At 31.4% G+C, this 18,496-nt stretch overlaps 1 protein-coding gene across 2 annotated transcripts in view; it reads left to right on the top strand.

The window, feature by feature from the left end:
• The window catches only part of LOC129941305 (complexin), a 99,647-nt gene that overhangs the window by 60,341 nt on the left and 20,810 nt on the right, over positions 1–18,496 (top strand). For both annotated transcript variants that reach the window (XM_056049906.1, XM_056049905.1), the window contains exon 3: positions 9,082–9,214. In XM_056049906.1, coding sequence (XP_055905881.1) covers positions 9,082–9,214 — 133 coding nt within the window. The remainder of the gene's footprint in view (positions 1–9,081; positions 9,215–18,496) is intronic.

The following is an 18,496-nucleotide window of genomic DNA, read 5'->3' as shown; positions in this document are numbered from 1 at the left end:
TCTCTCATTCCACCTTCAAAATCATTGTGGCATAAAAGAAGTCTTGTCGAAGAAAACGTGATATCAACATCTGATATCCGTATTTTCTCATATAGTCAGGCCGCTATCAACTCCCTGGACTCTGTCTCTACAAACTCTATCAAACTCAATTAGTCCATAATTTTTGATCATATCTAATGGAGATAGCACAACAGTTTCATACTTACCTTTGCTGGGTGCCGTGCCAAAGGGAGTAGAGGCATTCCAGGAAACTGTTATGCAGATGAACTCGCCAGGAACGGTACAGTACAACCCATTCTACCACTTTTGGCAAATACTGGCATACCAATCAGTCTTTGACGTTTCGTAATGCACTCAAACTAGTTTCATTGAGCTTGGAAGAAAACCTCAAGAGTTATGTGGTGCCACAATGTTCTATTAAACTTGCTGAAGTTTGTCCTACTTCATGACGGACAGCTACTTTAACCTAACCAAACCTACCCTTACAGGAAAACACTTGACATCTTCTGGTTTCATAAAAAAATTGTTATGACAATTTAATTCTCAAGTATTCTCAGGAATTTTTCCGACAATATTTTATAAAATAGAGACTTATCAGCATAATGTGAGAAATTTTTATAAAATAGGGCACTAGTAATAAAAAGCCCACCTGCTGAGAATATAGAAGGGTTTAATACTTAGAAAATGGGCACAAAAACGAGACAAGGAAACTTTAGGCAATCGAAAACTTTCCAACAAATTTTAAGTGTAAAAGTTTCCTAAAAATAAAAACATTAGCCTGATAGACTGTGTACTTTTGGAGTTATTAACACCCATAAGAAATTACCTGATCACTTAAAGCACTACTCAATCGATGAAATCTTGTTTTCGTCTCCGATAATACCCCAAATACTCAAGTTTCTAGAAGGAAAAAATTAAAAACCTCATCCAATTCTAAAAAGAGGATCAAAATAATTCTATTTTTTTTTGAAAAATTGTGCAGCCCTTAAAATGAATGATTTGTTTTTTTAAATTCCTTGTGTATTTTTTTTCTTAAGAAAATAGTACACGGACAAAACTAACTTTAAAAGCCTGGAAAACTGTGTTTTGAATAGTTTTTAAATTACGTATTTTAATGTTCTGTATTTTTTAAAATAATTGAGATAGCATTTATTAAAATAAAACAGAAGTAGCTCAAGCTAAGACTTTTATTTGAAGTTCTTGAGAATTAAAAGAAAAATGTATAAAAACAAAAAAATTAAAAGTCGTAGAATCTTGATATAAAAAAAAACATTTTTTGATGTTTTTGAAGTCTAATGGAGCAATAAACCTCTTTTTAATGACCCAACCGCTTCATTTAATAACAATAATTTTGTATGAAAATAAAAAGTACGCATACGCCACATTGAACCATCTGCGTAATAAATATAGTTGTTGTTTATTTTAAATACTTTTACAATGCAGAAGATATTCAAAACTGAACCTTTTGTAAAAAAAATATAATTTAAATTGCAAAACTATTCAGTAAAAAATACAAACAAAATTGACGTCTTTCAAAAATATTTTGGGAAAACTTTCAGCAGCCTTCAGTAAGTAGCAGCTTACAAAATATGTAGATCTTAGAACCTACAATTATCTATACATTATATACTCATAAAAAAACCTACAGTAAGATGAACTTTAACAATCTCTTACCCCTGTTTTCTTATATACTTACACTGATGTCTGTCAAGTTCGTTCAATGAAATTATAAATCCTTCTTATTTTCCTGTGTTAAACTTTCATTCCATTAAAACATCCTTCAACCAGTAATCCGCTTTGTCTATCAGATTCAAAATGTCTTACACATGGTAACGCTTGTTTAAGATGTCTGTTAACTTGAGTGCCTGCTTGAACTGCCTGCCAGCCTCTTTCTGTATCTTGAAATAAAGTTTTTCGTATATGGTAACCTATTTCTTCCTTTTGCCTTCTTCGCCTCCTTCCTTTTTTTTTTGTGTATTTTAAGAAAAGCGTTTAACTTTTTTGTAAATCCTTTTTGAGTCCTTTTGGGCATTTTTTGCATTAAAGAAGATCAAACTGACTTAATTATTGAAGACTTAAGACCTATTGTATATACCAACCCACCTAACTTAACTATACCTATTTTGTGTGGGCCTTTATTTAAATAAGTTCAACAAAATAAGGGTTGATTATGTGTGGGGAGTGAGAGAGCAAATACTCTATTATATTTTGTTTACTATCATATTTTCTTTTTTTTATGTGAGCTTAAAATAACAACCAAAAAACATTTAGTAATCATAAAACATAGGATGTGTACATACAAATGTACGTACGCACTCACAAAATAAAACAAAAAAGGATTTCATTGATTTATGATTATTATACCAACCCCAAAAAGGATATAATGTGACATACATGAAAATAAATGTCATAAGGGTTCATTTATGGAATATTAAAAATGTACACATGTTTGCCTGTCACGCGTATAAGAAATAAAATCCCAAAAAACAATAATCTGTATTTTGCATGATTGCATAAAAAGTACTTTAATGATTAAAGAATATAATGGAGATAAAATTGTTTGTTTTCGATTTTGATACTAGAATTCTAAAATTAATTTTCGGAAATATTAAAGAAAATTTTGAATGAAATTTAGCTTTGAAAAATTCATTGCCAAAATAGACAAACTTCGATGACAGTTGATTCTAAAAGATGTTAAATTACAAGAAGAAGTCAAAAGGTTTGTTTTTGAACATAAATACTCTGACATTTTACTGATAGTTCTAAATGCCTTTTTTTAAAAAAACTTCTTAGAAAGTTTCAGATACTTAAATGCTAGCATTAGTACTTCCAATTACTTGAGAAATACATATTCTTTGAAGCAAAGAAGTACATAAAGTGAACACACAAAAATCACAAGTATACGAATACTTAAGGAGCTTATAGTTTTTACTTATGCACTTAAAATAAGGTTACTTTTGAATGCACTGCTATTTGGAAAGTTGTTACTTTTAAAGACGTTATAATTCAACATTAAAAATTAAAATAACACTAAAAAAAAGTGGATACTTGAGATATGTAACTTTTAGCAAAAACTTGGTAGGTCCTGCTATAACTACAAACAAAGTCACAATAGCCAAGCTGCAATTCCCAAGCTTTTCGAAGTAATTCTCTACGACTCTCCCAATTTTCATTGTAGACCTGTTTTTTCTTCCAACTAACATGGCTTCTTAAAAGGCGGATCCATTATAATTATCTTACTAAATTTATGTGCAAAACTTTAAACGAATAAGAGAAAAGGAATGAATTAGACGTAATCACTAATGACTTTAGTAAAGCCTTTGATAAAATCAGTCACTAAATTATTTATCTTAAACTTAAAGCCCTTGATTTCCATCTTTTTTTTATATAATTGTAAAGGTTCACAATCTCCGATCCCATTTATGCAAACCGAGAAGTCCCTCAAGGGAGCACCCTTAGTCCCTTGTTATTTGTCTTAACTTTTTGTTACTTGTCTTAACTATCAACGACGTTATTAATGACATTGATAATTCCACTGTCTTCGTTTACTCTGATGACATAAAGATAACATAGGCTATATCTATTTCATCTGATTCCATCTTACTCCAAAATTATGTTCACTTATTTCAGACATGGTGCGACAAAAATTTCTTAGAACTCAATATTGAAAACGATCGCAGCTTCCCTAATAAATTTACAAATTACGATGTTACCAATCATTCTGTCTGTTCTTTTCTTGATCAAGAAGTTATTTGCGACACTCAGTTAAATTTTCAAGCTCATTTTGAATATACTATTAACAAGATCAACTCACCGCCTGGCTTCATCAAACGATTTTCTAAATAATTCTCGAAGCTTTATACGACTTAATCTCTGCAGCACTTTTGTAAGATCATTACCTGAATACGCTTGTTAAGTCTGGTCTCCCATCAGAACTCTCACTTTTAAAGAATTGAATCTGTCCAACGCAAATTTCTTTGATTTGCACTCTGAGGTCTTCTTTGGAGTGATATTCTTACCACCACATCGTTTAAAACTTATTTATCTGCAAACCCTCTAAAAAAGCCCTAAAGTCACTGATATTCTCTTTCTACAATAGCTTTTAGCAGGTACCATATATTCAGCATTTCTTCTAGAGAAGGTTCCTAGTTCTACTAACCCAAGGAACGTCAGACAGGTCCCTCTCTTTCACTTACCTAATCATCATACAAATGGTGGCCTTTTTGAACAAATCACATGTATTCTGAGCTTAGCTAACAAACTGCATACCATTTTTGGCTTCCATACAGACCTTCTTTAAAAATAATCTCTACAACTCGTTCTAGATTTTTTTTAAAGATTTGTGTTCATTACTTAATTTTTTAAAAGCGTTAACTGTAAATTTTTAACTTACTACTTCCTAACCAACTTTGTCCCGAAAATTAACTAGTTCGTTGCAGTCTTCCAAAAGAAAATAATCTTGTATGATTGCAATCTTAAATGATTTGAATGAATTCATAAAGTCTCAAATGATTGCAATCAATTGATTTTATTCAAACAATTTAAGGAACAAAATATTTAAAACTTAATATAAACATTTTAAACATATCAGTTTAAAAATTAATAGCCAAAATAAACAATTCTATTATTCAAGATTCAGAAATGTGCTCCATTAGATAACACTTTACAATGGTTGAAAGCCTCTTAGAACTTCGCAATCTATTTGTTTCAAAACAAATTTCCAAAATTTGAAGGTCTTGCTTTGACGTTAAACCATTCCTCATGAATTGTCGAATCTTACTCAACAAAAATATTAACACAGTTTAACATTTTAAACTGTAAAACCATAGACAACACAACCATTAAAATTTATCAAGTAGCTAAGAAAATGCAACCTATGCAAATGTTAAGACAAATAACAAGGGACTAAGGTTGCTCCCTTGAGGGACTCTTCGGGTTGCATAAATGGGATCGGAGATTGTGAACCTTTACCATGAAATAAATAAAAGATGGAAAATCAAGGGTTTTTGCTTTTTTAGGGAACTGTCAAAATTCATTCGAACTTCAAATTGCTTCTTGAAACCAGTCCAAATGGTAGAAAATTTCCGTGCTTTTTTACATTCTTTTGTCTTAGAATTTCAAGGTTTGAAATTGAAGAGGATGTAAAACTTAAATTAAGTTTTTAAGTTTTGTTTGAGTTAAAAGAAACCTGAAAGCCTTGAAACGTATGTTAATACATTTCACATTTCACAAGACTCCCACTAACCTAATTCACTAATTTGCCTGCTCTAAAACTTAAAAAAAGGGGGACTAGTAGTGTCAAAATGTCAAAAATGATGAATCAGCTAACTCAAAGAATCATGTGACGATAATAATAATTATCCTTATCCTAAGAATTTCTGAATCTTCTACGAGTATAAGTGAGCTCCTTTTGCTTTAAAGCGTTTTAAGCATATTTGTGCCTTACACATAAACTCATACACAAATCTTAACCTTTAAGCAATTCAAAAAGCTCACGTATAGAAAATGATTGTGTACCAGAGTCTGTTGTGTAGGTTGTCGTACCATATATAATATTTAATAAGGATAATCAAATTTCGTTTTGAGTGATGCACTCGAGGGGTGATGTTAAGGATAACATCTTCAAAACATATACACATACCAGTTCAAGGCGTGTTCTATAACTCATCCTACTCCTTTGTAAGTGGCGAGAAAACGAAATACAGGAATCATTTTTTATTTAAAGTTTTTCTTTCTTTCTTGTTTTTTTTTAAGCCCAGAGGGATGAATGAAAAACAAATGTTTCTCTGTGAGCAAAGGTATTTGCGAAGCATCAGAAGCAGTGAGGAAATTTAAGTAAAAATAACCCACGGCATTATGTTGTTCTTAGGCATACGTAATATCTCAAGGATATTGATCTTTAGTGCGGTGGTAATGGTGATGGCAGGACATCCAAAAAGCATCAGCATCTGTTAGATGCGGGTTGGTGTTTTAAGGTGAATCAAATGATTCTCTGTTTTATTATTAACATTTTAGCTCAGTGTATTTGCGTGAACCGTCATCAGGACTGCCGTCAACCAAGAACCACGGGACCGCCATCACCGTCAACACTGTTGCGTCGCGTTGTCGGTCGCTCTGCCATCAAAAACAACAAAGATAGACGCCCCCAAGTGGTTGAACGCGATGTTTTGAAAGAATGAAGCTTTGTGTATTTTGAAAGCAACTTGATGATAAATAATGACTATGTTTATTTTCCAAAAGTTTATGGCAAGGTTGGTGTATAGGTGAGGTGGGTAGGCTCGCATTCTTTTGAAAATCTTTTGGGGAAAATGTGTACTTTTTGATATTTTTGATGAAGTTTAAATTTAAAGAAGATTTATTGTTATCATGTTTTATTTACATTTTTACAGTATCTGAAGTTCGTTTGAGGTCCTTTTTGTGTTGTTTTTGAAAAATCATGGTGGGCGTCACGGATATACTTTTTAAATCTTTCCATTCAGAGTTATTTCTACATAAATAATAAATATAGACAGATTAAGGATAATGTTCTTTTTGAGCTGAATCATCTAAATTAGTAAGGCGACATTGTTTTTGGATACAATGACGACGAACGACTAGTGACGTGTTCCAAATGTATGAAGTTGTTAAAGTTGACATAATACAAATGTTCAAATGTGTTAATTTAAAAGAAAAAATAAGCAAAATCTAGATTAGATTATCTGATGGAGTAGGGTGACGTATGTGGAATATTTTAGTCACCGATTTTGTCCACCTTTTTAGTTATTCAAAGATTTTTTAATATTTTGAATGATGCATAAATATGAACAATTTTACTATGGAACTTCTCATTAGAGTATTCTGTAACCTTAATTTTCCAAAGCCGTCTTTCTGATCCTTTTATCAGATCTCAAAGGTTTCACCACTTCGCCGTCCCCCTCGAACCGTTGCTCTCTGTGTATCCATTGAAAAAAAAAATTCTGTTTAAAGCCGAATCCGAACGTCTAATTTGAGATAGCACTTTTTATTATAGGAATAACCCGTACCCTTAAAAAAAACCTTTAGATGGCTTGGTCTAAGGCCTCTACTGAAAAACGATCGTGCGCTATTAAGGGCTTAGTCAATTTCACATTGAAAATAATATCTGATCTTTGTGAAGAATTCTGGTCATTCTCGGTTGTTAAATATTGAGCTCTTGAGATTGATGGCAAGTTGATTTTCGAAGATTGATCCACATTCCCGCCTGTGGGTACCCTTTATCTACAAGAACCAAGGGAGTTGTTACTTTTGTGCCAGTTTCACTTTATACACAAGCTTACGCACAGTAAGCGTAGTTCTTCATTCCTACATTTCTGACGAAATTTCTAAACAACAGAACTTTCTTTGGACATAAGTTTTCTGTATTATACAAAGTTGCCTAAGCTTACAAAGTTCCCACAGAGGTACTGACTTTTGTTAAGATTTTGAGCGAGAAACGGATGTCAATGTCAAAATAACTTAATGATTCCTGTCATTTCATACATTAAATAAGGACCACATTTTTCGTGATAATTTTGTTAACAATCAACAGTTAAAAAAATTATAACACGTAAACAAAATAATTTAACATATTAAGTCGATCACAATTCTTCTTTGAAAATGATTGTCTCATACGCCAAGAATACGAAAGCGAAACAAAACAAATTTGCTTTAAGTGCATTGAAGATTAAACAGTTGAAAGTTTGTTAAAAACATCCCTTAAGCGACGAAATTTAATAAAACGGATTACTTTGGTTAGTCCTTGTGTGACAATATTTACCTTGTAAATTACATGATTCTGAAGAATTCGTTAGTGCAAATATTTTTGTTCGACTCATCAATTACCTTTTTTTCTCTAAGCTTTTTCCTAGAATTAAAACCTACAATTCACTTACAACTAAAACAGTCTTATTGAAAAACTAAAAGTTATATCATACTTTGTACAAAAACAAACTTTAAGTTTAAAAAAAAAAAAAAAAAACAACAACTTATCAGGAATCCATTCTTGTTAAAAAAACAAGATTAAAATAATAATAGTAAAAGAGTAAAATAAACAGAATTTTAAACCTTAACAAATCTAAGCTTATAGTCAATTTTATGACTTAAGATACATACATATTTACTCAATCCATTCTCAATTCTACAAATTCTGAATAATTTACCCCAACACCACCAACACCAACAACAATAAAGAATAAATCGAATCAAATAGAATAGAATTTGCGATTCCCTCGTCCGCTTTTAATTTAATAAACGACTTTTCAATCCCCATCGAACATCGATGTGTATAAGCACAGAAAAAGAAATAAAACTCTCTCTTCTCTAACTTAATCATCCCAATAAACCCCAACAAAGTCAAAGTAAATAATAAAAAAAAAACATGAAAATAAAATCCCTTCGGTTGCCAAGACCAACACATCAACTGACGAACTATCAAGCACTCCAGAGACGACACAAAATCCAACAAAAAGAAAACTTCACCCTTAAGAAACTATAAAATCATCCTTTCCCCATTCAATTTAAGTTTATCCTTTAGTCAAGCAAAAGCTGACAAAAAATAAAAATCACCAACAACTAGACGAGACGAAGCTTCAACAGCAGCAGTTACCCGCACAGTCAATCGATTGCGCCATGAAAAATATCCTTTTTTGAGCAATTCCTGCCAACAACAACAACAACTGCAAAATAGAGATCCTGGAGTTCAATGAAATCGCTCTTCAAAGTTTTTATTTCATTTTTTTATTTTTATTCTTATAACCCATCCGATCCGAGGATGGAGAGAAAGCTCATCAATAATTCCACTTCATTTAAGTTTAATAGTAGTAGTAAACCATAAACTACAATATAATGCTGCAAAGCACATCTGCACGCAAAATGGAATCCCAAAAAAACTGCAAGAAATAAAATTCTTCAATCCTCCACAAAAAGGATGAAAAATTCATGAAAGAATAAATATTATTCGTTGGTCTTCTATTTACACATCCATTCATCAATATGTCAATAAATCATCAATCAGTTAATTTGTCGTATATTGTGATAGAAAATTTCCCTAATTTTTATTTTTGTTTGCCTTCAATTTATTTTTAGTATAACATCAAGAAGAAGGAAGAAATTGTAGAGCAAATGCCGCAGGAAGAACCAAATCCTTTAATGCGGAAAAAGAAAACGCCTGAAGAATTGGCTGCCGAAGCCGAACAGGAAGAGTTAGATGACTTTACAAGTAAGTTTTAATCTATAAGTTTTTAATATTTCTTTTTTATTTTTGTGTGCCTATGTCGGTTCTTCGATCAACTATTTTTACTTTTACTAAAAGCAACAATTATCTACTACTTTATATAAATGTGCACTCCCTTTTTGGTGTTCCTATCTTCTACTACAACTACTTATTGTAAAATTTTCAATCAAGTACAGTCATAATTTATGCAATACATATAAGAAAATAAAAAAACAAAAATATAGACTTTTATATTTAATGTAAGAAAAATAAAAATTCATAATAAATTAATTTTTCTTAAGACATTTTTACTGCAAGCAAAATCATTATACAATTCAAACTCTATTTCTGATAATACTAACGACTTTCTACGGATTCTTTCATTCCTGCAATCTATTTGACATTGGCTTAAGTGAAAACTACAAATAAAAATATTTCAAAGAGTGTTTTCAATTGAGGATCCCGGGGTGTCGTAGTGTTATGATCCCCTCCTGGGTGATCATTTAATTTTCGTAGGAATTCCCTTGAATTGTAAAACTTATCATATTGCGAAAAAGGACATGACCGTCCTTATATTGTATATACGGAATTAAAATTTGTTTTTTACTGCTATAAGCTTTGTTGCTAAAAATACTACTTTTAACTGGGGGCTATAACATAATGTGAATCGAATATCAATTCATTAGCTTTTTACCAATTAATTAATAATACAGGGGGGTTATATCAGTGAAGATCCAACTGTTAGTTATCTAACGATATTCATTAAAAAGCGGTTTGCAAACTAACTACTAATTTGACTAGCAACTAAAATCTTTGATTTCACATAATTTAGAATTCGGGAAAACTTAAGTAATGCTTCTTAAGAAGCAAAATTGAATAAAAGATTCAAAATTTGATATTAAGTTGAATCTAAATTCCTGAAACCCGTTTTCTATTCCTTTATATTTTTATTTTTGACGCAAAAAAATGGTATAAGGTTTTTCAAAAAATATTTATTTCTCTCAAAATTGTGTTTCTTTTAAATAAAAAAAACTTTTAAGACCTTACAAAATAAATCTGCTTTTTGAAGTGAATTTGCTGTGGATGCTTTGGAACTGAGATTTGAATACTTATTTCAAGAATAAAAATGTTCCAAGACCAGCAGCAGTGACACTTTTGTTAAACTAATGACAAGTTGAAAAACAATTAACGTTTCATATTTATTAATTTTTTAAAAGCTTTTAATCTCTGGAGCACTGAATTGAAAAGAGATTCTACTTCGTATAATTTGTGAATCACTTAAGTTTCTTCCCAAGGTAAATAAAGAAATTTTGTCCTTAAATTCAAGAACCAAATATATTTCTATCAACAATTCTTAAGCTTTCTTGAATTTGTATAATATTCATGCAAAACAGTAATATTTTAGAATTTGTTTTCTAGCATCAGCTTTAATCTAAAAGTAAGAAGACTGATAACTACAGTAATAATAGAATCTTGAAAATTGATTTCGTAAAAATACTACAAAACAAAAGCCAGAAAATTCTACATTACTGATTCTATGTTATTTGAAAAAAGATTCCATTTTACTGCCGAACTTTTTTCAAATTCTGGATTCTTGCATCTATATTTTTGAAGCGCTCTTCGCCTTTTTAGAAACGTCAAAAGGAACAGAATATATTATTTTTGAAAAAAGCTACGTAACAACACAATTTCTAACATTTCTGCCTTAAATGCACCAGAAACCCTCTAAACTATCTGTCTTAACTATTGAAGGGTGATTTTTTAAAAGCTATAAAAAAATTAAAATAAAACACATAAAACTCAAAAAAATGTATGAAATCTTTCTTTGAATCGAGAGTAGGGTCCATATAACAGCGACTTAAATGGTCCATCCGCTTAGTCCTATTTTAGCATACTCTTTCCAAACTTTAGGCCGATATCTCACGAGTTAATGGTTCAATCTTGTTTTCCAATGCGTCAATTGAAGCGGGCTTGTCTGTATAGACATTAGCTTTAACATAGCCCCACAAAAACTAGTCTAAAGGCACTAAATCGCACGATCTAGGCGGCCAATTGACCGGCCCCGAAAGTGAAATAAAATGTTCACCGAACTCGCCTCTCAATAAGTCCATTTTTGCGCGTGCTGTGTGGCATGTGAAACAACATGTCATACAAGCCAAGCTCTTGCATTTTGGGCACTCACCTTTCACAGTTACGATTCGCATCATCTTTAAAAAAGTTAGGTCCAATGATGCCACCAACCCATTAACCGCACCAAACTGTTTCTGGATGCATTGGTAGCTCCTGCAATGCTTCTAGCTGATATTCCCAACAAAATCGACAATTCTGCTTATTAACGTACCTATTGAGCCAAAAATGAGCTTTGTCGCAGAACAAATTTTTTCGGTAAAAAAGTGAATCTTCGGCCAACTTTCCAAGAGCCCATTCACCAAAAATTTTAGTTGCAGTAAGTCGTTTGTTCACACCTCAATACTTCCGCAAAATTGTCGACATTGTTGAGTAACAGAGGCCCAATTGCTGCGAACGGTGACGAATCGATAATTGATGGTCATCATTAACACTGGCCGATACAACCGCGATATTTTCTTCAGTTCGCACTTTGCGTAAGCGTGTTGGTGGTTTAGTATCCAACAATTTAAATTTGGTGAGAAATTTAGTCACAATAGCCCGACTAGCCGCTTCAGTGGGTCGATTAAACTGACCATTTAATGGAAAAAGCGCGCGATGAACTTTCTTAACCAGAGCACGCATTTTGATGATAAAATTTAATAATTTGCAATCGTCGTTCCTTTGTAAGACGATTTATTGTTAAATAAATCTGAAGTTTTTTGACAGTGAAATAAAACACGAAACTTGCGTCAACTGTTTAAACCAGTGTTGCCAAAAAGTTAATAGCTAAAAAATCACCCATATTTAGAATTCTGTTGGAATCATGGAAGGCTTTCATATATAAGGAGTCGTCCAACCTTAGCCTCCTTTAGAGAACATTTTTAAGCAAGGATCAAAAACTCATTGAATGTGTCAGCATTAAAAAAAGTCAAGATCCGCACTTAATTGTTTTGTTTCTTTAAATAAAATTTAAATTATTTGTTGATCAAAGAAACTTCTGATCCCAAGAAATTTTAACATTTATTAAAGATAATTATTATTGAATACCCTTTTAAACTTCCCTCCAGAAAAAGTAAAAAAAACTCAAAAAAGTGAAAATACTTGCTTTTGATTACTTAATTGCAATTGTTCGTTATTGAGCTCACAGTTTAGATTTCGTTAGAAATAAAACAATTTAGGATGAAATGAGAACATTTTAGGACTGATATCACATTTGTTTTACTGTTTAGCAACATACCTCGAAGCCTACGCAATCCTAGAAGACTAAGAAATAGTGAGAACAGTATCAAGATTCTCTTCGAAATTGGAATATCAATGTTAAAGAAATCAATAGATGTTAACATGTTCTACTTCCATCTCATATTCTATTCCATTTTTTTTAATGAAATATAATTTTCCTTCTTTTTTTTTGAGAAAATAGCAGAATTCCTTGTTTCTATCAGCTCTTTGTGTTGATATTCAGCATCCAAGGCAACACATTTACTTTTAAGACTACTCATGTGTGCTATGTCAATAAATCTACATTGAACAAATTTTGTTCAGTATCAAAATAAAACCATGTTCTTTAACTTTTTGCAACGTTCGTTCAAGTGTAATTTTCCAAGGCTGTTGATAGCTTCTAGCTGTTATTCATCGATGATGATTTTGGACATAAGTCCTTGAAAAGTGTATCCATAATTTCCATTCTTCAATGTTTCATTTGAAAACAAAATCTGAAGAAATCAAGCCAAACACTAAATCGGTTCATTGATATTGCCAAGACGGTTGATTATACGATTTGAGAACTTTGCTCATTGTACTGCATGAACCAGAGTTCTTCCAAATTCAGATCTTCAACTTCAGTAAAATTTAAAAGACATTGTTATTTCCAGTATCATTTCTGTCCAGAATGTTCACTTTCTGAGGACGCATTGATATCTTGAACACACGAGTGTTCAAAGATCCAACAACGAAGAGATAAAAATGCATCTCGTTAAGAATTGGAACTTGTAAGCGAATACTCCATCATTGAGCAGGAATCTTATCAAGCACACGAAAAACAACAACAGTAGAATTTTTTTTTTTTTAAACGCGCATTTTCGATAACTTAAGAAAACTCTTAATAAGTTTTCATATTTTTCGACTCATTTTGCTTTGGGGTATGATGACATTGATTATTTCATGAAAATTGCTTTGTCAAAATTTGCTGTTCGAATTTCGCAAAAGAACTGCAGGTCACCTTCATCCCTGATATGACTTGAACACATTACTAGAAAGTCTTAAGTCATTGACCCTAAAATTATGTACCAAAAATCTTATCAGTCAAGTGCTGTTTATTTTCATCAAAACACTCTTGTAGACGTCGTGAAAAGTTCTGCCTACTCCTTTTAGGATTTGACGAGGATCAGTTTGAATTAATTGGGTTATTGTTTCAATTGAAGCATTGAGTTTACTTGGTTGGGTTATGTATACTCGTGTTTTTGAGATAGTCCTATAAAAAGCAATCCCATAGTAAAAAATCTAATGATTAAGGAGCCCATTCTACATCTTGCAATGTAATCAATTGTCCAAGGAATGTTTCGCTTAAGAAATCCATATTTGCTCTTGATGTATGCCCCGTTCAAATCTTCCATATCTCACTGCCAAACCCTGTATTAAACTCAGACCTTAAGACTTATCCGGTAGTTCAGCTTATTTTGTGAGTTAGTTATCATGTTGGACGAACCTATAGTCTGAGTTTTTCAGCTTGAGCTCTAAAGTCAACTGCAAAGTCTGCTTCTATTGAAATTTCAAAACTTGTGTACCTTTTGCATGATAACTAAGGTTTTAAAAATCAATGTTTTGCCAAATAATTACTCCAAAAGTCGACATAAAATGTTATTAGAAAAAAAACTAGTCTTCAATCCTAAAAATGCCAATTTTGGTAATGTCCTTACTTCATTCAATGGGTTTTTCATCTACCAAGTCCTTGGAAAAAAACACTTGTTTAAAACCAAGGCCTTTCTTCAATGAAATGTATATTTCAAAGATTTCAATTAGGAATTTACAAAACATAAAAAAGTGAATATCTAAAAAATTAATGTGAATTTTTTTGTTTTTTAATCTATGTATATTTTCCTATAATAAAAACATTAAAATATGACTGTACTTGAAATATGAATTTGACTTTTCCCTCTCAATGAAAGTCAAACTCAAATTATTTGAAAAGCATTCTGCGAATGGAAATAAAATAAATAATGACAATCCTAAAAGCCATCCATTAAAAATACGGTCCTCATTCGAAGTATATATATATTAGAATTATAATCATCATCTATAAGAAGAAATAAAAGAATATAAACTAAATCCTCGCGCACTTAAATAAATTATATTGTATAACGGAATGTGAATGTATATCCAACGACAATTTTTTTTTTAAATAAATATAAAACGATAAGAAGCTTCGTGCAATAAAGCAAAACAAAATCTGAAGGATGGCTAAATGTATCTATGTTTCCGCAGTCTCTTCAAAATCAAAACAAAAAATCTATCTTCTTCTTCTATCTTCATATCTATCTATTTAATGTTTTTTTTTTTTATCTGTGTGTGACTCTATAAATGTATCTTCGCAAATCTATGTAGTGCTATTGTGAATCTTTGAAATTAAATCTATCTATCTACTATCTAATGTATCTATCTATCTATTGGATTCATTTTCTCTACAATAACAAAAAGAATCTTTAAGTATTTTTTTATTATATATTTTTAATTAACAAAATCCGATACCTACTTTAAAATATACACAATCTTTTTTCTGTTTCATTTTGATTTTATATGAATGTATTTTTTATTGTGTGTGATGGAGAGCAAATGAAAAGTCATCATCATCATCTCACGACGGTTGATGATAATGATGGGTTTACTCATCCTTTGGTCCTTAATTTAATCTGCAAGAGATTGAGTTTTTGAGGAAATTTTCAATGATTTATTGAAGCAAGTAATTATATAGCAATTAAATCATTGAATTTATATCTTCTATATTTTATCCAATACCCAAGTGACAATATAAATTGGGTAAATTTCCCAATTAAGGTTGGTATATATGTAGGCACTCCGCCTTTCCTTACTCTCTTTGTCTCTAAAATCATCATCAGCAACATCATCACCTCTGCTCTGATGCTTCAAATTAGAGAATGACATAATATTGAATTTCAAAAAGGACTTGAAATTGAAAGCAATTTATTATTCACAGAGAATCTAAAGTAGAACTTTATGGTTGTAAGTCAATTGTGTAAATTAATAGACAGAGATAGACAAAGTTTTTGCTGTATCCTTAGCACTTTGATCCTAAATAGGATCCGAAACAACGAGAGAAAATAGAATTTTATGTTAATTATTCTTAGATTTAAATCAAAAAGTATGTTCAGCAGTTCTGAATTTAAATTATCCATATCCATAGGATTATCCGCATAGGATATGAGAGAAGGGATTCGTTTTCATGTGATTGGGAATTGCGTATGTATTCTGCTCTGTTGTGTTTTAATAAAATATCTACTGTATATTAATTGTTCATTTTATCTTCTTTTTTTATTTTGTTTAAATATAAAATTAAATACATTACCTCAGGAGATTTATACACAAAAAATTACCAAAAATTATACCAAGCGGAAATTTGCATATTTTAAAAATAAAATTTACAATGTAATACATCCAACTGTTTTTGTGTGGGGGTTTTTTATTTTGAAGAACATGCACTAGATTTATTCAAGTATATTTAATTTTGAGAAATATTCTGTATTTTAATAAATTGTATGCATATTTATAGATTAAAATAAGGATTTCATAAATATTTACATCTTCTATAAATGCGTTACACAATCTAGCTAGTGAAAGACGAAATAGGGTTTTGGAAGAATTTTAATTTGAATCTGAAGATGTTTTTAATTCAGGCCCACAGTATTTTTAGAACAAGTAAAAGTTTTATTTGACTATGTTTTGTTTGGAAACATGAAAATAAGGAAGAATTAATAGTGATGTTTTTGACCAACAGCTGTACAATTTTCATTCAATATGTTACCATTTTCTAATACTGGTTTTACTATTTTTATTAATTGCCTTTTGCGAGGAATTTGCCAATCCTTTAGGAGTAATTCCAGTAATGAATAGTGCTTTCTGAAACTAGTTGTTCGGTATTGCCATACAAATTGTAGGTCCCCTCTATCCCTAAAATTACTAGCACACAGGAATAGTTGAGAGTTGTATATAGCTCACTAGGCCCTTGTTCTTCACAGACTGTTGCCGCACCTTATTTATTTATTTTAGAAAGATACTCGGTTCTTTCTGTGACTGTTATATAGTTACATCAGCTCTTTACTGTTTTTAAGTATAAATTTAGTGAATTAGTAAAAACAAACCTATTAAGTATTTCAAGAGTCTTCTAAATCAAACTTGTTACTTCTAATAAGAAAAATATTTTATTTTTTAATATTAAAAAAACAGTTGATCTGATTATAACAAAATTATACTTTTACGTATATATTTATTTCATCTACGAGCAATATTAAAGCTAGCAGACATACGCACTTCAAGGACAAATTTAGACTTGGAAATTAAGATTATTGCACTTGATATTTCAAAAGCATTTGATAGCGTTTGGCATCAGGCTCTCTTATCGAATATGCGTGCTTTCAGTTTTCATGAATCCCTCCTTCATTAAATAAGTTCTAACCTTTCGTATCGTTCAATACAAGTTCTATTGGATGGATTCAAGGCTGAAAATCACAAAATGAATGCTGGTGTGCCCCAGGGCTCTGTTCTATCTCCAACACTCTTTCTCATTTTTATTTATGATCTCATGTCTGCAACTTCTAATACAATACATTGTTTCACTGACGATAGTACTCTTAGCTTTTCATATTCGTTTTTCAGATTCACATCTCACTTCTTCGGATGTGGAACTGCAACGACAATATGCCTTGTATCATTAAAGCGAGATATACCTCCTTGAAATAATCCATAGTTGGCACTTACATCGAGGAGACTGAACATTTCGATATTTTCGGTATGTTTATCACCAACCACTTTTGTGGAACGATCACATAAGCGATGTCGCCAAAAATGCCGCAAGATGTTTGGGTTTTCTAAGGTGATGCAAGAAGTTTTTCTCACCTCTGATCTGGCTGTTATTTACAAGACTTTTATATACGTTCAAAGCTTGACTGTAACTCGCATATCTGCGCTGGTGTATTGATCTTAAGACCATTTACGTCGCTTGAACATCGTCGATATGTTTCTTGGCCCACCCTCTTTTACCGTAAAGCTCAAGAGAAATGCCAGTTGCTTTCCTCCCCTTAAACAATTCAACCGTAAAATTCGCGCTTCTAGGAGTGCTTATCAATATACCCTTGAGCCCAACATCGGTCGTACTATCAACTACAGAGATTCGTTCTTTAGCCGTACTACGCGAATGTGGAATTGCTGCCATAAATTGTAGTGTGAGATTTTTAGAATAACAAGGCTCTAGCTCTCATTAATTAAGCGGGAACATAGATTGGTGTTGATTCAAAAATCGATGGACATTTGATATAGTAGCATAGTAAGTCTTTAACAAGCATTAATATACTATTAATTTTTCTTCTTGATTCTAAAGACTTTATTCCATGTTATTGGCATCAGGGAAAAAGTTCCAACCCATTTTTTAAATATATACTCGTATTTCCGGAATAATCTTTGAATTATATCAATCCGATCGGAATGAACATAATAAATAGGACTCCAAGGATACAAATACGGAAGGATCTCTAAAATCCCTTCCATTAAGTTTTATAAAGCCTACTATCGAATTGGCCTTAGGAACGAAATAATCAAAATGACTTTTATACGAAAGTTGGGTACCAAGAATAAATCCTAAGCCTTTAATAATTGAAATCCTAAAGCTGATGAATCAATTTTATTATTAAATAAGAAAATGTGAGCTTTCCTGGAAAAAGAAATCGTGTTTTTGATATTCAACTTGAGGCTATGAGGTGACACCAATTTGATAGGGAATAAATGTCATATTGCATAAGTTGGCAATATCTTAATTGATACTTTTAAAAAATATGTTTAGATTGCATAAAATAAGCATTCACAATACTTAAAGATCAACAATATATCATTAACGATCGAACATTATGAAAAGGAGTGGACTCAGGTGGCTACCTTGAGGGACACCTGATGTAC

Source organism: Eupeodes corollae, chromosome 1, assembly GCF_945859685.1.
Source record: "Eupeodes corollae chromosome 1, idEupCoro1.1, whole genome shotgun sequence".
NCBI lineage: Eukaryota > Metazoa > Arthropoda > Insecta > Diptera > Syrphidae > Eupeodes > Eupeodes corollae.
Note: the sequence above shows the minus strand (reverse complement) of the source record. Positions and strands in the feature narration are given on the sequence as shown.